At 42.0% G+C, this 27057-nt stretch overlaps 1 protein-coding gene across 3 annotated transcripts; it reads left to right on the top strand.

Moving 5' to 3' along the window:
* Positions 1-40: 40 nt before the first annotated feature.
* COQ7 (coenzyme Q7, hydroxylase) lies at positions 41-23831 on the top strand. 3 transcript variants are annotated; one of them, XM_037814253.1, is made up of 6 exons: positions 41-177; positions 5777-5955; positions 10801-10915; positions 11698-11837; positions 12555-12623; positions 23752-23831. In XM_037814253.1, exons 1-6 carry the CDS (start codon positions 105-107, stop codon positions 23809-23811), a joined length of 636 nt encoding a protein of 211 aa, XP_037670181.1. In that variant the 5' UTR covers positions 41-104; the 3' UTR covers positions 23812-23831. The 3 variants fall into 3 exon arrangements, with proteins under 3 accessions (XP_037670181.1, XP_037670180.1, XP_037670182.1); XM_037814252.1 differs by lacking the exon at positions 23752-23831 and adding an exon at positions 13062-15446; XM_037814254.1 differs by lacking the exon at positions 23752-23831 and adding an exon at positions 13062-15446 and having other exon boundaries at positions 49-177; positions 5724-5955.
* Positions 23832-27057: the final 3226 nt, after the last annotated feature.

Raw genomic sequence — 27057 nt, forward strand, 5'->3', positions numbered from 1 at the left:
GAGCGAGCCGCGCCTACCGTGCCTCTGCCGTGCGTCATCAATCTGCGCCACGGGCTCATTTGGCCCGGTCCGCCCAGCGGTGCGGCTGCTGTGTTGTCGGGATAATGAGCTGTGTCCGGGCAGCGGCAGCTGGCTCACTGTGGCGGCTGCGCATAGGCGCCCCGCGGCCCCTCTCAGGTAAAAGGGGAGGCGCGGCTGCAGCCCCGCCGTACACCTGTAAGCCGGGGGAATTGTTCCTGAGGCTGGGCCTGCGAGGTCACGGGGGAGACGTTTTCCTGCGTCACAACGCTGCGATGCAGCGCAGCTGTATGACGTAAACGAGGCTGCGCAGGCGGGGCTTGCCGAAGTCGCGCGCCGCGTGTAGTGCACTTTGAGGATGACTGGGCGGGGAGTGGTTGATTTTCGGCAATGACGCTTTGCGGAGGCGGGTCAAGGGCAGTGCGTTAGGGGATGACGTAATTGCACACCTGTATTGTGACGTCACTACAGGTGTGGTCGGCGTACTGGGCCCAGGGAAGTTGTCAAAGCCTTCACTCGGGGTTTTGCTACTCCATGTGTAGCACCTCGATTTAGCAGCATTAGCTTCACCTCGGAGCTTGTTAGGAATGCAGAATTTCGGTTCCCACCCCTGACCTACTCAATTGGTATCTGTATTTTTAACAAGATCTTTGAGTCATTTGTGTGTACTGTACAGTTTGAGAAGCACCAGAGTAGCGGAAGGAGCATCGACTCTGGATGAGGAAGACTTGAGTTTGGATCCTGGTTCCACCTCCTTTCCTCTTTTCATCCAAGCTGCCTCAGAAGATTGTTGTGAGGTCGTTTTCTCGAAGTTCTGTACCGTCTTCAGAACTTTTGCCTCACAACAGCACCACTGCACTTTTGATTATTATGATTTTTTTTCTATAATCGAGTTCCATTTTTTTAATTAAATAAAATGATTCCTGGAAACTAAACCCCTAAGGTAAACAGAAAAACAGTATCACCTGCTCCACATGGATGAGTAATCATGAAAAATATAACACTCAAAACAGAACTTACTAAGTTGCCACTAGATACTGTTGCCTACCAAGGCTTGAACCCAAAACCATCTTTCTTTTTGGTAAAAAGAGAGATTAGCAAGTGTTAGGAAGGTGTTTGGGATATACCAGCTGCAAGAGAAGGCGTTTTCCTTATTGGAACCAAAAGGATTGGGAGATAAGCTAAAAGGGAGTAGTTTGTACTACGTGGATGTTATTTAACGCATGTCTATAAACCACTTAAAATCTTCCAGGAACCACCATTGGCATGTATTTCACACTTTGGGAAAACACTGATGTAAAATGATGCATTTGAGAGCTTCTGGCACTGGGCCTCAATTGTATTTTAAGGTGTGTAACAGTGCAGGCAAAATTCAGAGGATTGTTGAATGTGAGCCCGTGAGCATAGCAAAATAAGAATCATTCCTTTTTATGTATAAAGTTATTTTACTTCCTGTATCTCATTTTATCCTCATGATAACTTAGTAAGGAAAGTTTTCTTATTGTATATTTTCCTTTAAAAAGGAAATGGCCTGGTTATTGACAATTGTATATGTATCTCTGATTTGCCTAATTGGTGTTAAAGACAGGACACGTGTTTTCTGACCTCAGGTCCATGCTCTTTCTGTTACCCATCCCATACCTTATAAAGACTTCTTGAAGAGATTGTGAAAAGATAGAAATGACAATGTGAAAAGATAGAAATGACAAATATTATAGTATCATTTTTTGGATGTCTGAAACTGGAACTGATGTGGTGCTAGGAGACAGTCCAGTGTGAGTTTTTCTTTAATTATTATTTTTTATTAGAGCAGTTGTAGGTTTATAAAAAAAATCATGCAGAAAGTACAGAGTTCCCATATACCCCTCCCTCACGCACAGTTTTCCCTATTATTAACATTTTGCATTAGTGTGGTCCTTCTCTTACAATTGACGAAACAATGTTATTATAATTACGCTATTCATTTTAGCTCACTGTTTACATTAGTGTTCACTCTTTGTGTTGGACAGTTCTTTGTGTGTGTGTGTGTGTGTGTGTGTGGTAACTTACATACAACCTAAAATTTCCCGTTTTATCCCTTTTCAGTAGTGTTAATTATATTCACAGAGTTGTGAATATAATTCATCATCCGTTGCCAAAGTTTTTCCATCACCCAAAGCAGAAATTCTGTACTAATTAAACATTAAGTCCCTGTTCACCTCCCCCACCTCTCTTCTGATAATCTGCATTCTTATTTCTGATTTTGCGGATTTGCATATTCTACTTATTTCATATAAGTAAGATCATACATATTTGTCCTTTTGTGTCTGGTCTGTTTCACTCAACATGATGTTTTCACGGTTCATCCATGTTGTAGCATGCTTCAGAACTTCATTCTTTTTAACCGCTGAATGATATTCCATTATAGTATATTTATATGTTTTGTTTATCCATTCATCAGTTGGTGGACACTTGGGTTGCTTCTACCTTTTGGCAATTTTGAATAATGTCATGTGAGCATCAGTGTGCAAATATCTGTTTGAGTCCCTGCTTTCAATTCTTTTGGGTACATACCAAGAATTGGGAGTGCCAAGTCATGTGGTAACTCTATATACAGTGGCTCCACCATTTTACATTCCCACCAACAATATCGGAGTGCTTCTATTTCTCCACATCCTCCCCAACACTTATTTTCCATTTTTTAATAGTAGCCATGAGAAAATGGGTGTGAGATGGTATCTCATTGTGGTTTTTATTTGCATTTCCCTGACGACTAATGACATCTACCATCTTTTCGTGTATTTATTGGTTATTTGTATACGTTCTTTGGAAAAATGTCTATTCAAGTCTTTTCCCATTTTTTAATTGGGTTGTTTGTCCTTGCTTTGTTGAATTGTAGGAGTACTTTATATGTTCTAGATTTTAAACCCTTATCAGATACATGTCGTGTATTTTCTCTCATTCAGCAGTTGTCTTTTTACTTTCTTGATAAAATCCTTTGAGGTACAGAAGTCTTTAATTTTAATTAAGTCCCATTCATGTATTTTTTCTTTTGTTGCTTGTGCTTTTGGTGTAAAGTCTAAGAAACTACTGCCTAACACAAGTCCTGAAGATGTTTCCCTGTGTTGTTGTCTAGGAGTTTTATAGTTTTAGTACTTACATTTAGGTCTTTGATCCATTTTGAGTTAATTTTTGTAGGTGGTGTATGGTAGGGATCCACCTTCATTCTTTTGCATTGTTATCCAGTTCACCCAGCAACATTTGTTGAGGAGACTATTCTTTCCCCACTGAGTGATCTTGGCACCCTTGTCAAAGATCATTTGGCCAAAGATGTGAGTGTTTATTTCTGAACTCTCAGTTCTGTTCCATTGGTCTGTAAGTCTGCCCTTGTGCCAGTACCACGCTACCTTGATTACTGTAGTTTTGTTATAAATTTTAAAATCAGGAAGTGTGAGTCCTCCAACTTTGTTCATCTTTTTCAAGATGGCTTTAGCTCCTTGGGGCTACTTACACTTCCAAATGAATTCAATTGTTGGCCTTTCCATTTCTACGAAGAAGTCTGTTGGAATTTTGATTGGAATTTCATTGAATCTGAATATCACTTTGGGTAGAACTGACATCTTAATGGTCTTCCGATCCATGACCATAGTGTGTCCCTCAATTTATTTAGCTCTTCTTTAACTTCCGTCAGCAATGTTTTGTAGTTTTCCATGTAAAGGCCTTTATATCCATAGTTAATTTTGTTTCTAGATATTTGATTATTTTAGTTACTATTGTAAGTAAAATTGTTTTCTTGATTTCCCTTGTGGATTGTTCATTACTAGAGTATAGATATATACCTGATTTTTGCATGTACCCTGCCATGTTGCTGAATTTGTTTATTAGCTCTAGTAGCTTTGTTGTGGATTTTTCAGGATTCTTTATGTATAGGGTCATGTCATCTGGAAATAGCAAGAGTTCTACTTCTTTCTTCCCTATTTGGATGCCTTGTATTTCTTTTTCTTACCTAACTGTACTGGCTAGAACTTCTAGTAAATGGTGAATAACAGTGGGCATCCTTTTCTTATTCCTGATCTTAGGAGAAAACCTTTCAGTCTTTCACCAATGAGTATGATATTATCTGTGGGTTTTCCATGTTTGCCATTTATCCAGTTAATGTTTCTATTACTAGTTTTCTGGGTGTTTTTATCAAAAAGGGGGCTGAATTTTGTCAAATGCCTCTTCTGTGCCAATTGAGATGATTGTGTTTTTTTTTCCCTTTACTCTGTTTATGTGGTATATTACATTAATTGATTTTCTTATGTTTAACCACCCTTGTATACATGGGATAAATCCCACCTAATCATGGTTTATAGTTCTTTTAATGTGCTGTTGAATTAGGTTTGCTAGTATTGTTGAGGGTTACAGATCAAGATACAGATCTGTAATTTTCTTGTCTTGTGGTATCTTTATCTGGTTTTGGTATTAGGGTGATCTTGGCCACATAGAATGCATTGGAAAGTATTCCCTCCTCTTCAATTTTTTTTGGACGAGTTTGAGCAGTATTTGACAAATGTTTCAAATTGTTCTCCACTTATAAACATGGCCACGGAGCACACCGAGCCTCTGTCTGATGCACAGGTCTCAGCAGTACATTATGCTCAGCAGAACTTGGACTCTATCTGTTCCTGGTGTTTCGCTGAGTCCGATGTGCTCTGTGAATTGGGGCAGGTCTCATGGAGGAGGCAGCCAAAGCTGGGCCCTGATGCTTCAGTGCTCCTGCCATGCTCTGTTGTGTAGAGTGCAGTAGAAACTCCCACAGGTGGAAAAGTTCATGTGCAGAACTCCCCCAAATTTCTACCCAGCCTACCCCATCACCTAGAGTCTAAAGCACTCAAGACTTTTAAATAAAAGAACCACAGATGTCACCAAAATGAATTTTTAAGTGAAAAGAAGTATCCATAAAAGACAAGGTAGCCACAGCCTAAGAGCCCTGAAACATTTCAAAGTGATGATACCAGCCCAGGTTGGCATTCACATTACAGACTGAGCATCCACAAGGCCGTCCTCCTGAGGGAAAGAACATTCCAGGCACCCTGATATAAAAGCTCAGAAAACAATTAAGGTATCACTACTAGATTTTTTAAAAGATGGAATCTGGTCGTTCTGGAAGAGTTTACATTTTGAAGACGAGAAGAATTCAGTTGAATTGGACCAAAATGAAGTAAAACCTGAACTCCGAGGCTGGACTCTCAAAACCAAATGCCCATGGGGGCAGGTGATTTAAGAGAACGTAAACCTGTGGTTCTCAGCCTTGGCTGCTGGTCGGATTAATGCCGAGAACTTTCTAAAAAATATCAGTGTAGGGCTCTCCCTGCTCCAGAGATTGATTGGGCTGGAGAGGAGCATCCATGTTTTTGAAAGCTCCCCAGAGGGTTTTCCTGTGCAGGCGGGATTGGGAACCGCAGGAGGAGCAGGTGAACTGGACAGCCACATCTATTTTAAGGTGGCTACCAGTTATCCACGCCGAGAAGGCAGGCTCGGTGTTGCCAGATCTTCATACATTTAAAGTGAAGCCAGAGGCCCAGATCTCTAGGTAAAATCCTCTCTGTTTGAAATGTTAATAACCGATTCACTGTTTTGTAACTCTGCAGGTTACGCACGACACAGTTGTGGACATCTCTGGCCCACAGGGAGCTCATTTGTGACCTTTATTCTAAAACGCCCCTTTCTTTTGTCTGTAAAAGGGCACATCTCGATTTTACCTGAGAGTAATGAAGAGTAAACACTTGCATTGCAGCTTATGGAAGAAGAATCAGCATCAGGTTTCGCAGTTCAGGAATGACCTTAGACAATATCAATTGGGCAGCCATTGATCGAATAATCCGAGTGGATCACGCAGGCGAGTATGGAGCAAACCGCATCTACGCAGGGCAGATGGCCGTGCTGCGCCGGACCAGTGTCGGGCCAGTCATCCAGGTGGGTGTCCCTTTAGCTCCCTCCCCCTGGTCCACGGAACAGGTAGATCTAAAGGCCTTCAGGCCCACGTGATAAAGAATCACTTTCAGTCGTGCATTCTCAAGGGAGGCTCTGTCTGCCCCAAGGAGCAAAAATTGGTTCTTGGGGAGAGAGGAAATTGAAAAAACCTTACTGTTTTGTATTTGAAGCACAGATATGCATACAGTATGTAAAAAGATATACAGTATATCTGTGGTATTAAACTTTCATGAGAGGTTGGTGGAGGAGGGCATTGGAGTTATGTTCTGGTTTGCTAATGCTGCCCTTTACACAAAATACCAGAAATGGATTGGCTTTTATAAAGGGGGTTGTTTGGTTGCAGAGTTACAGTCTTAAAGCCATAAAGTGTCCAAGGTAAGGCATTGACAATAGGGTACCTTCGTTGAAGGATGGCCAATGGTGTCCAGAAAACCTCTGTTTGCGCTGAAGGCACGTGGCTGGCATCTGCTTGCTCCCGGGTTGCATTTCAAAATGGCATTCCCCATAATGTCAGCTTTCTGCTACCGTCTTCAAAATGTGTCTCTCAGCTGCAGCACCTCCTTCTGCCTGTGACCACTTTTATAGGATTCCAGTGATTCAGTTAAGACCCACCCTGAATGGGTGGGGTAACACCTCCATGGAAATTATCCAGTCAAAGTTCTCGCCCACAGTTGATTGAGTCACATCTCCATGGAAACGCTCAATCAAAGGATTCCAACCTAATCAACATTAATACTTCTGCCCCCACAAGATTGCATCAAAGAACATGGTGTTTTGGGGGACATAATACAACCAAACTGGCTCAGGTGATCAGGAGAAAAGTCAAAAAAGGCTCCTCAGAAGGATGATCACAGTAGAAAGGTTGAAAAACAGTGCATTGGGTGAATGCATCGGGGTGCCATGTGCGTGTAGCCCCACCCCACAATGGAGTGGCAATGCAGGTATTTTATACTGAGAGGCAATATAGGAGCTGGGCTTTGTAGTTAAACTGACCTGGGTTCACCTGCCAGCTCACTCCCACCTCCTATTTGTGGAAATCACATGATCTCTTTGGGCCTCTGTGTCCAAACCTGCAAGATGGGGTGATAACACCTGCCTCATTGGGTGAGGAATAAATGAACTGATGTAGAGCAACTTATATCATGGCCAACATGTAACAGGTACTCATACAAGCTCAGTGGCAAGTCACTTAACCTCTCTGCCTTGCTCTCTTCATCTGTGCGCTGGGGATGACACCATTATGTGCCTCATAAGGTGGTTTTGCCGAGTCAGTGAGTCGCCCAGGTAAAGGTGTGTGATGGCACCCAGCACTCAGGAAGTGCCGGACCAGCGTTAACTGTAACTGTTCTCCCTTTTCCCTTTGATTTAAATGACACTTACATTCCAGCAGTCTGGAAGGAAATTATATAATAGCTAATGTTCTGCCCTCCCTAATTTTGAAATGGGCTAAACCTCTCATTTCCCTTCTGTGGACTCTCCTCATTTAAGAGGCCTGCGTGGGTCGGCAGGCTTCTGCCAGGGCCGTGGCACAGAGCAGGCGTTTCTGGAGGTGAGAGAGAGGCACTTCTTTTGGTTTCTTGGGCACTGTCTTAGTTTCCTCAGGTAGCCATCCCAAAGTACCACAAACTAGGGGGCTTAAAGCAATAGAGATTCATTATTGTATAGTTCTGGAGGCCAGAAGTGCAAAATCAAGGTGTCAGCAAGGCTAGGCTCCCTCTGAACCCTGGAGGGGAAAATCCACCTTGCCGGCTGTTCTGGTTTGCTATGCTATCGTTGAGCAAAATACCAGAAATGGATTGGCTTTTATAAAGGAGGTTTATTTGGTTACCAGTTACAGTCTTAAGGCCATAAAGTGTCCAAGGTAACGCATCAATAATCAGGTACCTTCACTGCAGGATGGCCAATGGTGTCTGGAAAACCTCTGTTAGCTGGGAAGGCACATGGCTGGCATCTGTGGATCCCAGGTTGTGTTCCAGCTCCTCTCTCAGCTCCTGTGCATTCTTCAAAGTGTCCCTTTCAATGGCCGTCTTCAAAATGTGTCTCTCAGCTGCAGCTCTTCTGTAAAATGTCACTCTCAGTTGCTCTGCATCTGGGCCTCTGTGGCTCTTTTTTTTTTTTTTTTTTTTTTTTTAATATCCCTTTCTAAACTTTTGCAACAGATATCTCTTATGAGAAACTATAAATAAAAGTTCTTATTGCTTGTCTGGCTACTTCTTTTCTATTGTACTAACTGCTCTCTTGTCTTTCTTTCAATTATTGGAGAGACTTTTGTGTGCTATTTAGGTAATTTTAACTACTCTGATTGCAAGGGTTTGTTTTGTTTTCTTTTCTTTTGTGTTAAGGGTCACTTCACCAATGGTATAAAATGCTTTCATAGTTTTTTTTTTTTTAAATTGTCCACCAGTTTTTTAAACTATATCATTCTTTGTTTAACCAGCTCATTATTAATGGGCATGCACATTATTACAGTTAATTTTGAAGTTTGAAACAATGCTTCAGCATTACCAAATTCCCATCTCTTGAAACTACTAATTACCACTCTCTAATGTGTGAAAATACCCATCTTTGAGACTGCAGCGCATTATCAAACTTGTTTATCTCTGTCTGATAATTGAAAAGTGGTATCTTAGAATAATTTGCACTTTTGCTACTGAGTGAAGCTGAGTTTCTTTTACACATTTAAGAACCACTTATGTTTCCCTTTCAGAATCAGGCTATTGATGTCCTTTATTCATCGTCTATTAAGTTTTTATTTATTTATTTATTTATTTATTTATTTATTTGTTTATTTATTTTCATTTTTATTGAGATTGTTCAGATAACATACACTTATCCAAAGATCCAAAGTGTACAATCGCTTGCCCCTGGGTACCCTCATACAGCTGCACATCCATCACACTTAATTTTTGTTCAATTTTTAGAAACTTTTCATTACTCCAGACAAGAAATGAAGTGAAAGATGAAAAAAGAAAAAAAGAAGAGGAAACTCTAATCCTCCCCTATCCCTAACCCACCCCCCTCAATTGTTGACTTGTAGTATTGATATAGTACATTTGTTACTGTTTATGAAAAAATGTTGAAATACTACTAACTGTAGTATATAGTTTGTAATAGGTATATATTTCTTCCCTATATGCCCCTCTATTATTAACTTCTAATTGTATTGTCATACATTTGTTCTGGTTCATGGAAGCGATTTCTAGTATTTGTACAGTTGATCATGGACATTGCCCACCATAGGATTCAGTTTTATACATTCCCATCTTTTGACCTCCAACTTTCCTTCTGGTGACATATATGACTCTGAGCTTCCCCTTTCCACCTCATTCACACACCATTTGGCACTGTTAGTTATTCTCACATCTTGCTACCGACACCCCTGTTCATTTCCAAACATTTAAGTTCATCCTAATTGAACATTCTGCTCATACTAAGCAACCACTCCCCATTCTTAAGCCTCATCCTATATCTTGGTACCTTATAATTTCATGTCTATGAGTTTACATATTATAATTAGTTCCTATCAGTGAGACCCTGCAATAATTGTCCTTACGTGTCTGGCTTATTTCACTCAGTATATTGCCCTCGAGGTTTTGTCATCAGCCCATTTTTTTTTAATATGGTTTTGTTCACTCACCATACATTCCATCCCAAGTAAATAATCGATGGTTCTCTGCATGGTCATACATTTATGTGTTCACCATCTTCACCACTATCTATATAAGGGCATCTACATTTCTTCCACAAGGCAGGAGGGAGAGTCAAAGAAGGTAGAGAGGCAAAAGAAAGAGGAAAAAAAAAATGACAGCTAGGAAGCAGCAAAAGGAAAAATAACCTTAAATCAAAGTAGAATAAAGAATCAGACAATACCACCAATGTCAAGTGTCTAACATGCCTCCCCTATCCCCCCCCTCTTATATGCATTTACCTTGGTATATCACCTTTGTTACATTAAAGGAAGCATAATACAATGATTCTATTAGTAACACTCTCTCGTTTATGCTGATTGCATCCCTCCCCCAATGCCTCCCCATTTTTAACACCTTGCAAGGTTGACATTTGCTTGTTCTCCCTCGTGAAAGAACATATTTGTACATTTTATCACAATTGTTGAATACTCTAGATTTCACCAAGTTATACAGTCCCATTCTTTATCTTTCCTCCTTTCTTGTGGTGTCTCACATGCTCCCCACCTTCCTCTCTCAACCGTATTCATAGTTACCTTTGTTCAGTGTACTTACATTGTTGTGCTACCATCTCCCAAAATTGTGTTCCAAACCACGCACTCTTGTCTTCTATCACCCTGTAGTGCTCCCTTTAGTATTTCCTGTAGGGCAGGTGTCTTATTCACAAAGTCTGTCATTGTCTGTTTGTCAGAAAATATTTTGAGCTCTCCCTCATATTTGAAGGACAGCTTTGCTGGATATAGGATTCTTGGTTGGTGGTTTTCTCTTTCAGTATCTTAAATATATCACACCACTTCCTTCTTGCCTCCATGGTTTCTGCTGAGAGATCCGCACATAGTCTTATTAAGCTTCCTTTGTATGTAATGGATCGCTTTTCTCTTGCTGCTTTCAGGATTCTCTCTTTGTCTTTGACATTTGATAATCTGATTAATAAGTGTCTTGGCACTTTTCATTGATGAATGAATGTCTTGGCACTTTCATTGATGAATTCGGAGGAATGGGAGAAATAGCAGTTCTCATTTTCTCCATTTGAGCTTTGCTTCCTTTAGACCATATAGATGGGCATGTAGCTTCCTTGGTATGTAGCAGTGGCCCTCTGTGGAAAGCTTGGATGTCTTTATTTTTTTTATGTTTCTTTCAGAAAATGTGGGATCAAGAAAAAGACCATTTGAAAAAATTCAGTGAGTTAATGGTTGCATTCAGGGTCCGGCCAACAATTCTCATGCCCTTTTGGAACGTGATGGGTTTTGCCCTGGGTGAGTATCTGTCCAGAGAGTGTGTGGTCCTCAGGGGTATTGGATTATTAGACCACGTGAGGACCACGTCCACAATTCTTGCTGTATCCTCTTACTTACCTCTTATTATTTGTTGCATATTTTTCTGAAGTTAAATTGGCTGACTCTCTTTTTGCTTAAACTAACCTAAGATGGTATCTTAATATCAGTACTTTCATACAGTAGAAGGCTCTGTAAAATTAAACAGCAGGGAGGAAAAGCCAGCGTGGTTCAATTGGAGCCAGATACCATCGCCTGGCACAGGTTCTAAACCTAAGAGCTACTTGCTCTCCTTTACAAAGGGAGAGAGCAGATAGCATAGGGCATCAAAGACATGCTCATCCCCAGTGAAGCCTCTGTGCTTGCACAATCAGAAGGACAGAAAGAGCACTGAAAAGAGAATAGCTTTCTTAACTACATGATTCAGGATTTCACACTCTGATCTAGTACCACCAAAAGTAATGGTTTTCAACTGGGCGTGAGTTTGCTCTCCAGGGGACTTTTGGCCATGTCTGGAGACATTGTTTTATTGTTACAACTGGGGACACCGGGGTGGGGGTGGGGTGTGCTATTGGTATCTAGTGGGTTGAGAGGCTGGGGCCAGGGATGCTGTTGAACATCCTACAATCCACAGGACAGCCCCCCAAAACAAAGAATCATCCATCCCCAAGTGTCGGCGGTGCTCCAGTTGAGAAACCCCAAATAATCTCATGTAGCCCTGGTGTTGGTCCTATACTTTACTAGTCTGGATTTGACAATTCCAGGAGCTGGGACCGCCTTGCTTGGGAAGGAAGGAGCGATGGCCTGCACCGTGGCTGTGGAAGAATCGATAGCACATCACTACAACAACCAGATCAGGACTCTGATGGAGGAGGACCCTGAAAAATATGAGCAACTTCTTCAGGTATCCAGCTATACTCTGGAAAAGGGGCTGCTCAAGGGAAAAAGGCACAGCTATTCAATTTGATAAGAAGAAAAACTAGACTGTCAGGGAATGAAAGGGCTTAGACATCTAGGTCAGTGCCTCATTTTAAAGATGAGCAAACTGGAGCTCAGAGAGGTGAAGCCATTTGCTCTGTTCACACAGCTCAAGTGGAACTGGGACCAAAACCTTTGTCTCCAGGGCCTGGTCTTGTATCCTTTCCGCTTTAATGTCATTGGTGGAGTCTAAGCAGATATTGAGAGCATGAACCCTCCAGGTTAAGTAAAAGAATTAATAGATATCCTTAGATAATTTTTCTATGAGTGGACTGTTTATTCAGTAACATAACCTTTTTTTTTTTTTTTTTTTTTTAAAGTCTAAACCAGGGATCAGCAAACTACGGCCTGCAGGCTAACCACTTGTTTTTGTAAATAAAGCCTCACTGGAGCCCAGGCCCTGCCCATCTTTTTTTGTGCTATCCATGGCTGCTTCTGTGCTACAGGGGCAGAGTTGGGTAGTTGCACCAGAGAGCATATGGCTCACAGCGCCTAAAATATGTACTATCTGGTTCCTCATAGGAAAAATTTGCTAGAATACCAGGCTAAACTATATTATCAGGCTTTAGCCTCCAAAATAAGACAGAGCAACAGGAGAGCTGGCACACTGAGTTGCTTCTGTTTCTTCTTTTTATTGAACCAGGTGTTAAAGAAATTTCGGGATGAAGAGCTCGAGCACCATGACACAGGCCTCGAACACGATGCAGAATTGGTAGGAACCTACCATAACTGCCCTCTTGTGGGGCTTTGGGGTAGCTTTATTTGGAAGGTTAAGAGGGCGGGAAGGTTTCTGTTTGCAGGAAAATAGATTTTAGAGTGATGGCCAAAGAAAGAAAGCCAGTTATGTTGCTTTTGACACGAAGCCAGCAAAAGCATTGCTCCCTGTTGGGAATCTTACTTCTTGCTTCCTCCCTCATCCTTTTCCCCAGCAGCTTCTTTCCCCTTCACCATGAGGAACTAGATGATTCAGATGTTTTGGCAGTAGCCAGGGCATTCCAGTCTTTTGCAAAGATTTCTTCCCCAAATTAAAATAAAGTATTTCTCAGCTTTTATTTCTTAAAAGAAGCCATGCCAGCCATGCATCTTACAACTAAAACTGAATGTAATGAGTTTCTTTTGTTCGCTTGTTTTGTTTTTTTTTATTTAATAGGCTCCAGCATATGCCATTTTGAAGACTGTTATCCAAGCTGGGTGCAGCATGGCAATATATTTATCAGAAAGATTTTAAAGTACATCCACTTACCCCTCTCTATAGAAGATGATATTAATTTAACAAGTGACATTTGCAGAAGAAAATGTACAGTTGGTGTTATGTGATTTTTCTCTGTGCTATCTTGTTCCTTAAGGATGAGAGTTCAACATGCATATTCAAATAACAGCAAATGAAGCTGGTCCTTGTTCAGTCATAATTTATTTTCTCCCAAAACATCAATAATGGAACATTAATAAAGTGACAAAAATCACAAAAGGTTGGGTTTTGAAGAACAGTGGACACTGCGATAGTTTGGATTGGTGCTTTACAACTCTTTTTCTTAAACCAAGGCCAAATTTTATTAACATGACCAAGCAAATCAGTCTCCCAATAATAATTGCAATAAATTAAACATGGGAGAGAAAGATTAATAACAGTTTTAGATTCCAGACTCTTGTGCTGGTATACAAACAGTTGTCTGTACTATAATTTTGTATAAATGGTTAACAACTGGAAAAAGCTTCTGTGCATTTACACATCATGTCCACATTCTTTTGTAAGTGTGCATTTTATGTCATTCTTTCCTATAAGACCATGAGTTTATTGAGGGCAAAATATCTGTTCCAATACTATGTAGGTGCCTCTTGAAAGGAAGGAAGGAGGGGAGAGAAGGAAAAAAAGGAAAGAAGATGAGACAGGGGGATGGGGTTGGGAGGTGTTCTTAAGTAGCTGCCAAATTGCTCCAAAAACTTGCCTCCTTGGCTGCTTCACCCTCTCTTCTGAACTCTTAACTCCAGAGGGTACCAAGATGCAGTGCTTCGCCTTGTTCTCAGTCTGCCATCCTTCCCTTGTGTGTCTCATCCACTTTGTGACTGATTCCTTCACATTTGTATCTCTAGTGTCTCTAGCCCCACCCTCTCTCTCTGGAATTCCGTTGTCAAATATCCACCTGCCTACTGGACCTTGCCTCCCAACTTGGTAATTGAACAGATTCTCAAATTCCATGTGCCCAAGCTGGAACCCCTTGTCTCCATTCTCCACCCTACCCCTCCCCCCAAACCTCCCCAGGTGGCCTTTCTGATCACAGATGATGGCCATTGCCCAGTGGCCTTTGACTCCTGCCTCCATCACACCTGCATCCAGTATTGGCCAGGACACGCTGTGGGTGCTCCCAAATCTCACTGCCTCCACTGCCATGTGGGTCCCAGCCACGCTCTTCTCTCACATGGGCCATTTCAGAAGCCTCCTAACTACCCTTCCTGCTTTATCCTTGCCCTCTCATTCTCAGCAGGGCAGCCAGAAGGATCCTCTGAGCCATAAACCAGACAGAAGCTATCCAGAATGAAACACTGAAAAGAGACTAAAATAAATAAACAAAAAATAAAAATAAGCAGATCATTGAACTGTGAATACAGCTTCAAGGATCATAATATTCATTTAATTGGAGCTCTGAAAGATGAGCAGAGGGTGGAGGGACAGATCAAATAACATCACTGCTCAGCTCAGCAACTCCCAGTGACTTCCCAGTTCCCTCAAAATAAAAGTCAAAGTCCCTAAAATGGTTTACAAGATCCTACACGATCTGGCCCTCCGGCTTCTCACCCTTTCCCTCTTCCTCAGTCTGCCTCAGCCACACCAACATCCTTACTGGTCCTCAGAAATGCCCGGCACGCTTCTGCCTTGTGGTCTTTGTAATGCCTGTTTCCTCTGCCTCAAATGCTCTTTCCCAGATACCTGCATCCTCAGATCCCTGGCCAACTCCCAAATTTTGCTCAAATCTCATCTTTTAAAGGATGCCCACCCTAACCATCCTTTTCAAATTTGCAAACAGTCCATCCCTTTTCCCTAGTATGCCCCACTCCCCTGGCTCTGTGCTCCTTTTTATGTCCCACAGCACTTACTACCTTCTAGCAGGTCATATAATGTACTTATTTGTTATGTTATGTCTGCTAGAGTGTAAGGCCTGTGAGGGCAGGAACCTTTGTTTTAATCGCTATCACCTAACAGATGCTCAATAGATAGTTGTTGGTGGGATTGAATGAAGTAATAGCTCTCCCTCCTTGGGAGGCATTTTCGTATAAGTAGCAAGCAACTCAAGTCTACCTGGGTACCTAACAACAAAATTCAGTCAAGATTTACCCAAAAGATGTTTCTGGGAAATCAAAGGAAGGCCATCCTCTCTGCTTCTCTCTGATGATTGAAAACAATACAGACTGGGTATCCACATGCAAAAGAATTAATTAAGAATTAATTGATCACACCATATACAAAAATTAACTCAAAATGGACTAAGACCTAAATAGAAGAATTAAAAATATAAAGCTCTTAGAAGAAAACATAGATAAAAATCTGTGTGATCTTGGATTAGGCAACGGTTTCTTAGATATGACCAAAAGTACTGCCACAAAAGAAAACAGAAATATGACATCTTCAAAATAAAAAACAATTGTGCTTCAAAGGACACTGTTAAAAAAGTGAAAAGACAGCCTACAGAATGGGAGAAAACACTTAACAAATCATATATGATAAGGGACTTTAACTAGAATAGATAAAGAACTCTTAGAATTCAACAATAAAAAGAACCCAGTTAAAAATGGACAAAGGATTTGAACAGACATTTCTCCAAAGAAGATGCACAGATGGTCAATAAGCACATGAAAAGAGGCTCCACATCGATAGACATCAGAGAAATGCAAATCAAAGCCACAAAGAGAGTCTACTTCACAGCCACTATGGTGACTATAATCAAAAAGACAGACCATAACAAGTGTTGGCAAGGAAGTGGAGAAATCAGAATCCTCTTACACTGCTACAAAATGGTGCAGCTCTTTGGAATACAGTTTGGCAGTTTCTGAAAAAGTTAAGAGTCACCACATGACCCAGCAATTGTACTCCTAGGTATATACCCAAGAGAAATGAAAACACGTGTCCACACAAAAACTTGTACATGAACATCCATAGCAGCATTATTCATAAAGCCACACAGACGTCCATCCATGCTGAGTGACAGAAGCCAGATGCTAAAGGCCACATATTATTTGATACCATTTATATGAAATGTCCAGAATGGGAAAATCCATGGAAACTGAAGATAGTTTAGAACTGGGAGGGTTGGGAGGAGTGCGGAGGGACTGCTAATGATGTGGGGTTTCTTTTCGTGATGACGAAAATGTTCTGGAATTAGTGGTGATGGTTGCACAGCCTTGTGAATATACCAAAAACCACTGAAATGTATGCTTTTAAATGGTTAATTTTATGGTCTGAGTTATTTTTCAATTTCAAAAAATACAGGATTAATAGTTTTATACTGTATTTGAAAGCAAATTTCAATCCAGGCGGTTAAACGGGGAAACAATTTCATTAACCTACCACCCTTCAAGCCTGTGGAGCAAATAGGATCCTTGAACTTCAAGGATTCTGGTGCCACTCCTGCCTTCCCATATCAAACATCGTCTGATAAATATTATGATTAAAGGTCTTAGTGCTAGAACTTGTACAATCTTTGTTAAATGCCCAGATTTGCTGCTGTTTCATTTAGCATCTCCTTCAGAATTGATGGCTGATGTTTGATGTGTTAAAAGAAATAAAAGAGTTATTATGGCCAAGAGATTTAAAATGGAGCTGGGAGGTCATTCTGGAGGTTACTCTTAGGCAGGTTTCACAAACTGCTAAAATGTGCAAAGCCTAAGTAATAATATTCCTCAAAACACCAAAGACATCCAGACCATAAAACAAACCACAAGGTACAAACTCAGTTCACTTACTCAGTACAACAAAATAATACGTAACCCAAAAGAACTCATCTAACCCTAACCCTAACCCTAACCCTAACCAAAAGAACTTCATCTAACCAAAGAATTTCATCTAACCAAAAGAACTTCATCTAACGTGAAGGACAATTAGAGTATTCCAGACAACCACCAACCACAAACAACTTGTGTAATCTTCTTTTCCTTTAAAAACCCTTGCCTGGAAATGCCAAGACGGACACATTTTGGTTTGCTCCCTGAATCTGTGCTCCCCAGATTGCAATTCTAAGATCCCAAATAAATGTCTGTGTTGTCTTACAGCTTAATTTGTAATTTCCCAGTTGGCAGATGCTTCTGAGAGCTTCTACAAAACCAGAGAGGTTTTCTGAATCTCCCTTTGATGGTTCATAATTCCATTACAGCTTGTCCTAATGTATTAACAAGGTAATTTTGTCTTTCCCTTAGCTTACTGCTCTGACGTTTCAGGGGAAATGTGATTTTAAAATTGGACACCATCCAAGGATGATGCCAGGATGACAAAGGATGTTATCCTTGCAAGCAGTGTAGCTCCAAAGAGGCGATCTGAGTTCTTTGCATGACTTTGATCCCCTCCATGGATCAATGGCAGTGTACCACCTGGGTGGGAGCTTGTTAGAAATGTGGAGTTGGGGGCTCTTCCCTAGACCTACTGAATCAGAATCTGCATTTTGAAGTGATATGATAGTTTGCTTCCACAAATTCTTCAATGCATTCTGTTGGGTGGAGTGTAATTTTCACCCCTTCCTTTGAATGTGGACTGTCCTTGGTAACTTGCTTATACTGAATAGAAAGTGGTGGGAATGAGGATGGTTGACCTCTACTGCTGGGCCATCAAAGACATGGCAGTGCCACCCCTCCCTCCTGGACCTCTCATTCTGGTGGCCACCACGCGTGAGGACACTCCTGCAGAACCACAACCGCTGGCTGACTCTCCTGAATTCCACACCCACAGAACTTTGTTAGGGAATACATGTTTGTTTTCAGCTACAAAATTGTAAGGTAATTTGTTAACCTTTTGGTAATCTTCTGGAGGTAGTTTGTTAATTTGAGGTCATCTGCCACAGTGATAACAGACACAAAACCTCCAGGTGATCTGGAAGCATATTAAAGTTTGAGAAACGGAACTCCTGGAAGGTGTAGATGGTTTTACTCATTTCTGCATCTTCCAAGTTTAGCACAGTGCCTGACAATCAATAAAATTTTGTTGTACTAAATATGAGGTGAGATTGCCCTTTTTAAAACAAACAAAAAATGCTGTAATAAATACTGCACACACCCACATGGTGAACTAGTCCAACAGTACTAAAGGGTTCTTACAGTGACAAGGAATTCTCCCTACAGGCTGCTTGCTGATTAACAGGGAACCCTGAAGCCTCTTTTCTGACTTGTGATTGACTATTAGCAACTGGCCACTTTCCTTTCTTTGTTTCTTCTATTTTCTCACCAGTAAAGACATATGACCCACAGTGTGCTGGTTCCACAGGAAGCTAAGTGTGTGGGTGCCATAAGGTCCTGCAACCTTATTATGGGGTATATACTTGGAAGATCTGAGAGCAGAGACATGAATGGACATTTGTGCACTGGTTTTTATGGAGGCAGTATTCATAATTTACAATGGGTGGAGGTGGCCTAAGGGTACATCGACTGAGGAACAGAGTGGTGAACTGTGGTGTGTGCATACAGTGGAATATTGAGCAACTTCGAGAAGGAGTGAAGCTGCAAGACGTGCAAACGTGTAACGCGGTGAATGGATCCTGTAGACAGCATTTTGAGTGAAGTACGCCAGAAACAAAGGCAAACACTATAATGCCTCACCAATATGGACTAACTACAGTGTATAAACACGGAATTGAATCTTAGAGCACAGCCTATCAGGGGAACGATTATTTTAACGGTCCCTAGATTGTAAGCTTTTAAGCAGTCAAATCTATTTCTGAATTGTAATGGCTGTCTCCAAACTCTGAGATGCTGATCCCTTTGTGTATAACCCAGTCAGTCTCTGGAACGTTGGGTATCCATGTGACACCTGAAACTTAGAGCTAGAGCTCAGCAGATGTGAATGTCAGTATTAGCACATACAGCAACTGTTTAAAAAAAAATGCTGAAAAAGAGCCCAGACTTCAATTAGAGATAAGAATGAAGCAGATCTGATTAAGACTAGGGCAAATCGGGCCAAAGGGTAAAGATTGAAATTGACTGTGTTTTAAAACTCCAACTCCATGTGAGACCAAGGGAAGAGATGTTTATTTGGTACAGGATCTACATTTTCTAAACACTATAACTTCTGCAGTCAGTTTGTTCAAACACCATAATTACATGGAACTTTGACTAGGAAGTCAGACCTGGTAGGTTTGCATAGGTTAGTGTGAAATAGCGACACATCCCAAAGTAATTTGGGCAGAGAATAAAAACATATATGCAGGGCCCCCCAGAAGAGCTTGGAGAAAATGCGGAAGTGTTGAACTTCTTCACCTGGATTGTTGCTGATGTTCTCACAAACATTGAGGACTGACAGCTTGGTATGCCGAGCCCTCTATCTTGGGGCTTACCCTTATGAAGCTCCTTACTACAAAGGAGAGGCTAAACCTGCTTATAATTGTGCCTAAGAATCTCCCCCTTAGTGCCTCTTTGTTGTCAGATGTGGCCTCTATCTCTAGTTAAGCCAACTCAGCAGGTGAACTCACTGCCCTCCGCCCTATGTAAGACCTGACTCCCAGGAGTGTAAATCTCCCTGATAATGCAGGATATGACTCCTGGGGATGAATCTGGACCCAGCATCGTAGGATTGAGAACATCTTGACCAAAAAAAAAAATAAAGTTTCACTGGCTGAGAGATTTCAAATGGAGTTGAGAGGTCACTCTGGTGGACATTCTTATGCGCTATATAGATAACCCTTTTTAGGTTTTAATGTATTGGAATAGCTAGAAGTAAATACCTGAAACTATCAAACGCCAACCCAGTAAACTTAACTCTTGAAGAAGATTGTATAACAATTGTAGCTTATGAGGGGTGACAACCTTGTGGATTGCACTCCCTTTATCCAGTGTATGGATGGATGAGTAGAAAAATGGGGCCAAAAACTAAATGAAAAATAGGGTGGGATGGGGGGGATGATTTGGGTGTTCTTTTTTACTTTTATTTTTTATTTTTATTCTTTCTGGTGTATGGAGAATGTTCAAAAATAGATTGGGGTGATGAATGCATAACTATATGATGGTTCTATGAACAGTTGATCTTACACCATGGATGATTGTATGGTTTGTGAATATATCTCAATAAAACTGAATTTAATTTAAAAAAAAATACATGACCCAGAACCAAATAATGTAAAACAAATAAAAAAGTTTTTCCCCTTTCTAATGGTCACCGTAGAAGTAACCACTGTGAATAATTCAATGTGTAATCTTTCCAGACTCTGTTTTTCTTTAAATTAAATTCGGTTTTATTGAAATATATTCACATACCATACAATCATCCACAGTGTATAATGAACCATTCACAGCCACCACATAGTCATGCATCCATCACCCCAGTCTACTTTTGAACATTTTCCTTACATCAGAAAGATCAGAAGAAGAATAAAAAATAAAAATAAGAAAGAACACCCAAATCATCCCCCCCATCCCACCTATTTTTCATTTAGTTTTTGTCCCCATTTTTCTACTCATCCATCCATACACTGGATAAAGGGAGTGCGATCCACACGGTTTTCACAATCACACTATTACCCCTTGTAAGCTACATTGTTATATAGTCGTCTTCAACAGTCAAGGCTACTGGGTTGGAGTTTGGTAGTTTCAGGTATTTACCTCTACCTATTCCAATATATTAAAATGTAAAAAGTGTTATCTATATATATGTGCGTAAGAATGTCCACCAGAGTGACCTCTCAACTCCATTTGAAATCTCTCAGCCACTGAAGCTTTATTTCATTTCATTTCACATCCCCCTTTTGGTCAAGAAGATGTTCTCAATTCCATGATGCCGGGTCCAGATTCATCCCTGCGAGTCATATCCTGCATTGCCAGGGAGATCTACACCCCTGGGAGTCAGGTCCCATGCAGACTCTGTTTTAACCATGTTCACATATTTAGGTTTGTATTTTCCCCAAGACAATATTGGGAACACTATGATGTATCTTCATCTGCAATTTCTGTTTTTCCTTTAAAGTGACCCCTATGGGCCATCTGGTTACCAGTCCAAGGGGGTGTATTCTTTTGCCCAGTGCACTCAGTGGCCAATTTCTGAGACACCAGGATTTCAAAGAGAAAAAGAGTTTATTGCTAGGCTTGAAGCAGGAGAACAGATAGCCTATTGGTCCAAAATCTGTACCCCGCAAACTGTAATAATACTGATAGTCTTATAGCATCAAAAGATGGGAAGGTTTTAGGATAATGAGTACAATGGCCCCAGATGATGTAATTAGAAGTGATCTAATTAATGAGCATGCACAGATTGATTACATGCTTAGTCACAGAATGTATGTAAGAAAATGGTGGCCTTCATATGATGGGCATGACTTTTAGTATTATAGTGAGGTATAAGTGACTTGTAGGTTAAAGTCTAAGCTACTGCGCATGTCAGGCAGGTCCGTTTTGCTTAGATCCAGCTTCAGTTATCAAGATAACTTTGGACTTGGGGTGGGTTAGTTCTGGGCTGACCCAAGATCCTTCATTAATAAACATTGTAGGCTGTCTTCAGTGATCATAAGACATTAAAGTCAAAAAACTGGATAAATGGGTACAAGTGAAGGTTAGTCACAAGGCTTTTACAGTCACAAGGGCACAAGATGAAGGCTACACAATCATTATTAGAAATCAAGGAAGCTAGATTACAGTTCAGATTTTAGGTATTGCCCTCTGTCTACCCTAATATACCAGAAAGTAAAAAGGAATATCTATATGATGATTCAGTAAACATCAGTTCTTAAATCCTAACTTCTCAGTTACAATCTTTCCACCACCTTCCTCCAGTTGTCTGTAGCAGCATTTCTTTGTACAGCCAGTGACACTGACCAAGTGTCCTTCTGCTTCATTCATCAAATACACCCACCCGGTGAAGGAGGGACTGTCCTCACCCCATTTTACAGAGGAGGAAAAGGAAGCCAGAGAGACTAGGTAGCTCCCCGGGGTCACAGGGCTGCTCAGTGGGGGGGAGCACAGCCTGGTTCCTGACGCAGTGACCCTAACCACTGAGCTGAGCATCACTGCCTCTTCCTACATCTCCCCGTCTTGGTGGACATTTGAGTCGCTTCTAATAAAGGTGTTTGGAGGCCCTCAGTGCTGCAGACAACAGTCCTTGAACATGCGAACATGTCTCTGGAATTCCAGGAGGCACGATGTCTGGCGACGAGCTGCAACCCATACCTCTGAGAATATGATCAAAACTATAGACCCTCACTCCAAGATCTCCTTAAGCTCCTCCGTGAGACCCCGTGATCCGGGTGATCTGAAGAGAGGAAAAGACGACCTTTCCCAACAGAGGAAAACGAAACCTTCCAAAGTGGAGCTTCAGCTTCAAACCCGCTCTTTTGTAGCTCTGAAGGTTCCGCAGAGCCATCACCCAGCACACAGCACTTTCCCCCTGAATATGCTTGCAAAGGTTTAAAAGGCTGCTCTCGCCTTCGGGGACTTGCTTCCTCCCTCTCTTGCCTCCCGAAATGGCAGCCCTGCAGAGCCGTGACTGAACACAGCCGTCCTTGGATCCCTGATCACGTTGGAAGATCAGCTCTGTGCTGCCAAGGGCAAGGAAGGTCTCGGGATTGGCGGCGCCTGCTCTGTGCCCGCTAGGGGGCAACCTCGCCCCGGAGATCCGGCGCTCGGCTCCCAGGCTGTCAGCCGGCCAACCCTGCCATCAATTTCCAAAATGTCCTATGGGCAGTCCCTGGCGAGGTAATTGCTACTGCGCTGTGATAATCTGGCCCCAATAATCTCTCCTCCTGATCGCCTCTGTTGAATGGGAGTGGGATGTCACATTGAATCTCTCCAAGAAGCAGAGGGCTCGGGTGTCTATTCCTGGATTCCCTCTTTTTCCTCAGACTCTGGCGTCTTCCATTGATACTGCATTCTATCAATGTGTGGTTATTATCTGCTTTCCTAGTCTCTCTCCAACTAGAAGAGCTTTTCAAAGTCGGGCTGTCCCCAGTACCTGGAGCTTAGCAGGCCCTCAGCCAAGGTTTGACAAACTAATCTAAGCTTAAAAATAAAAATAAAAATAATATACAAACAAAAAAAAACATGTGGACTCAGAATGGAAATGAATTTGATGAGAATTACGAATGATCTTCTAGTGTCAATATGAACATACCTAGAAACTTCTGGAAGTGAGAACCAGGGGGTCAAACTCTTGAGTGTCCTTCAGTCCCCTTGTTCATCTGCTCTCCAAGCCCAGCCTGACTGCGCCTGGCAAACATTTAACTCGTAACCCTTTGTGTTTATTTCTGCATCATTTTGTTTTTTGAGAATTTCTCTTTGTGGTAATTTCTCCCTTTAAAAAAAAATCGATTATATTTCCAGGGTTATACCAGATTTCCTAATGCTTAAAATTGGAGCTCTTAATTGGGCATGCATATGAGAATAGTCAGCCCATCTTATTGGAATCAGAACCTGTGGGGCTGAGGCTAAGGGATTAATATATTTTTAAAACTCACACAGGGGTGCTGATGGTTAAGAGTCAATGGTTTAAATCCACAAAGGGCTTTAATCTAAATTTGCCCCCAAATGGATGTCCACCACCCCCACCACCCCTTGCTTTATGTACTACTTTCTTGGGCTGATTTCAGGCTTTCCATTGTGTGTCCCACTTTTTCTGCACTGTTTCCTGCTAAGATGTGACCCATTCCAATTTTTTTTTTCCCCAGCCCATTGAATGCTGTGACAGCTGGGAACATATTCCAAACCAAATTGTCTTCCTCAGATAGAAACAATGGCAAACAGCAATGCTGTGTTCTGCCGGGGTGAGCAGCCTTTGTGTGGTATTTTCCATGCCTAATTATCAAATGGCTTTATTGAAACAATAAAAAAAATTGCACAGAGATGCCACCTGCTGTGCTTACTTGCTGATGTCCTGTGTATGTGTGAGTGTTTAAATAAGACTACTCTGAGCACTAAAGGAATACGCGTCTCAGTTATTTATTTGACTGCTTTAAGGGTGTTCATGATTCTAAGTGCTGCGGAATAAAAGAATTTTAGAATATGAAATTCCCCCTTCTATCATTTAGAAGGCTTTGTGTTGCTAATACACATAACTCATAACGTCACTCATCTTTGCTTCTAATAGGAAGTCATTAGCTGTGAGGTCTCTTTCTTCAGTTATGGCTTGATCCAGGACTTCGCTTCCCTTTCTCTCTCCTCTGTGCTTTCCACAGTGCCAGTATTAGGTCGACAATGGCAGAAATGCCCCTCCTCACCTCAACTAGGGCAACCCTCCAGTAAAGCAGCACAAGGGCTGGGGGACTCTCACTCCAGCTTCTGCAACAGACCAAGGAAACTTTGCTCCTCGAGAAACCACAACACATGCCCCTCCCCCCACCTCTAGCTGCATTTTCCTCCAATCAGATTCCGTTCCTCAACGTACAACCAATCACTGTGCTTTTGGGGATTGTGGCGCTTTCATTGGCCAATCTGGTCACGTGGTTATTCATGAAGCAGGAGGAACCAGAACAACTCTCCCCTCAGACACGTGGGCTGACAGCTGGGTAGGGGTGGGACCCCCAAAGGAAGCCGGTACCCTGTCATTAGGAAAAGGGAGCACAAGTGCTGGGCATAAAGCTGTTATTAAAAAAAAAAAAGTTCAGGTGGAAAGGGCTTAGAACAGTGTCCGGCACATAGCAAGGATTGTGTGTTGGTTAAATAGGTAGAAAGGAGGGTGTGGTTGCAAGTGCTGGATTTTCTCCACCTGTCCCTCCAGGCCCCCCTCTGTGCCGTGGAGGCAGACCCCTGTGGACTGAATCCGCCAAGCTCCCTCTTTCTCTGGCTGCCGGTGGATTTGGCGCGGGCCACCTCCGGCTGCCCTACAGAGCTTGCAGGGGCTGTGTTCCTCTTTGGGGGCTCAACAGCTTTATCACGTTTCCGTTTCCGGGACAGCTCCCCTTACCTCTCAGACCAGGAGGTCTAGCACTTCCTACTGTGGCTGGTCCCCGGGGGCTTCCCCGTTCCTCTTTAGTCCCCTAAACCCCGCCCTTATCTTTCTCAAAGGTCCCAACATTCAACTTGCATCACCTCCCCCTTCTGAGTGTTCCTCTCTTTCCTGCCAGGACCCCTACTGTCTAGAAAACAACTCTCCAAAAGAAAAGAACTTGTTGGCTAATTGGAAAGGATCTGGAGGATGAGTCAACAGTGAGGATAATGACCAGGAAAAATGATTTTAAAAATAGGACAGAAAGAAGGAAGTCAGGGGAAGTGACTGATTAGGGGTGGAAGATTGTTTTCATTCACAAAAGTTTAATTTAGTATCTGTCCTGTGCCGACCAATGCTAGCCACTGGGTTTTAAAAGAACCACCCAGTTGCCTAAACTAAAAGCCAAAAGCCATCCTAGACTCTTTCTTCGGCTGCACCCTCAACATCAAATTAATCATAGACCCGTAATTTTACTTCCTCAATTCACTTTCAGATCCATTTCCTTGGCAGGCAGAAGGGGCTTTGAAGGCTAATCCTCAAAACATCAACGCAATCACCACCTCCACTCCCCTTTTAGATCCATAACATTTTGTAGCGCTCTCATTCATCATTCAGGACCATGAAAATATTTGAAGAGTTATTGTATATGAAATGAGGAAATTGAAGATTATGGGTACTGATCAAAGTATATGGACATAAAATATATTTCTTGTCTCCAAAGGCAACCAAGGCAGGTGTTGCTGACATAATAAGTGTTCATGGGAGGTGGGGGGTGGGAATAAGGAGTGTCCACAAAAAAAAATCTGCAATTTTTCCATCAAATATCATTAGTCAAAACAGGGTGCTGGAGTAAACTAGTTGAGGTGGGGAGGGGCATCTCCAGACAGGGAGAGAAAAGCCACCTATCCTGGGTGATAGCTAAGGCTGGGAGTTCAGCCTCCTGAATGTTGCTTCATAATTCAGACAATCCCCGGCTGAGGGATGGAAACTTCGAGAGAGACACACCAAGGAGAGACAGCTCGGGCACATCCACCTCCATAGGTACGTATACACCCGTGTCCAGAGGAGCCCAGTAGAGGTGCTCAGACTGGTTCTATCATCTTTGGGTGGATTGGGGAGGGGGACTGTCCATTATCCATGGCTCCATGCTCAAATGGCAGGAAGTAAACTCCCTTTTCCTATTTCCTTCTTTTGGTTCCTGCTATGAGCAAAGTTGGAGATTATTCAGAACTTTAATCAAGCCTGCCCAATGCCTCCTCTCAAGAGTTGGCTACCATCATCTCTCACTAAATGCCATAGCCTTCAATGCATGGATCCTGACTCTATGCAGCCAGTGTTGCCTCCTTCCATGCTGCAACTGGGTGTGCCCATGTGACTATGTTCTGGTCAGTGAAATATAAGCAGATGTTCTTAGGTAGGAAACTCCTTAATAATGGGGACTACGGTTGGCCCAGCACCTTTTTGCTTCTCTCCAACTCTTGCTAGGATATAGCTATGATGGCTGGAACTTCAGCAGCCATTGTGGACCATGAGGCATTTTTGATGATGAAAACCTTGTGCTAAAGATGGCAGTGCAGAAAGATACAAAGATTCTGTGTCCTTGGTGACCATGGCCCTTCCATACTAGATCTGAACTACTCACCTTCTGATTAGAAACTTCCATCTTGTTTAAGCCACTGTTATTGTTGGCAGTCAAATGGTATCAATACTAATTGATACTCTTACTTAGCTAATGCCTCCAACCTCAGACTCCACTTTCTCTAGGAAGCTTTCTCTGATCTCTGGGTCCCCTATGAATTTCCTTCCAGGAGTTCCCATGTCCCTGTATGTCTCACATCATAGCCCTTATCATACTGCACAATAATTGCTGCTTTACTTGTCTCCATGCCCAGCCAGCCTGTAACCTCCCTAAGAGAGTGGGCCTTAATTCTCCTGTTTATCACTGTAGCACCAGCACTGGCAAAGCATCTGACACGTTGTGGGTGCTTCATAAATATCTGTGGAATGAATGAATGAAAGTTGACTAAGATAGTCTCAGATCCCAGGA

This window comes from Choloepus didactylus, chromosome 21, assembly GCF_015220235.1.
Source record: "Choloepus didactylus isolate mChoDid1 chromosome 21, mChoDid1.pri, whole genome shotgun sequence".
Taxonomy (NCBI): domain Eukaryota; kingdom Metazoa; phylum Chordata; class Mammalia; order Pilosa; family Megalonychidae; genus Choloepus; species Choloepus didactylus.

Bases quoted from the DNA above. Each gene is read 5' to 3' on its own strand.
- COQ7 (XM_037814252.1), top strand. From the start codon at position 105: ATGAGCTGTGTCCGGGCAGCGGCAGCTGGCTCACTGTGGCGGCTGCGC. The intron at 178-5,776 runs GTAAAAGGGGAG...CTTGCATTGCAG, and splicing joins CGCCCCGCGGCCCCTCTCAG to CTTATGGAAGAAGAATCAGC. The intron at 12,624-13,061 runs GTAGGAACCTAC...TTTATTTAATAG, and splicing joins TCGAACACGATGCAGAATTG to GCTCCAGCATATGCCATTTT.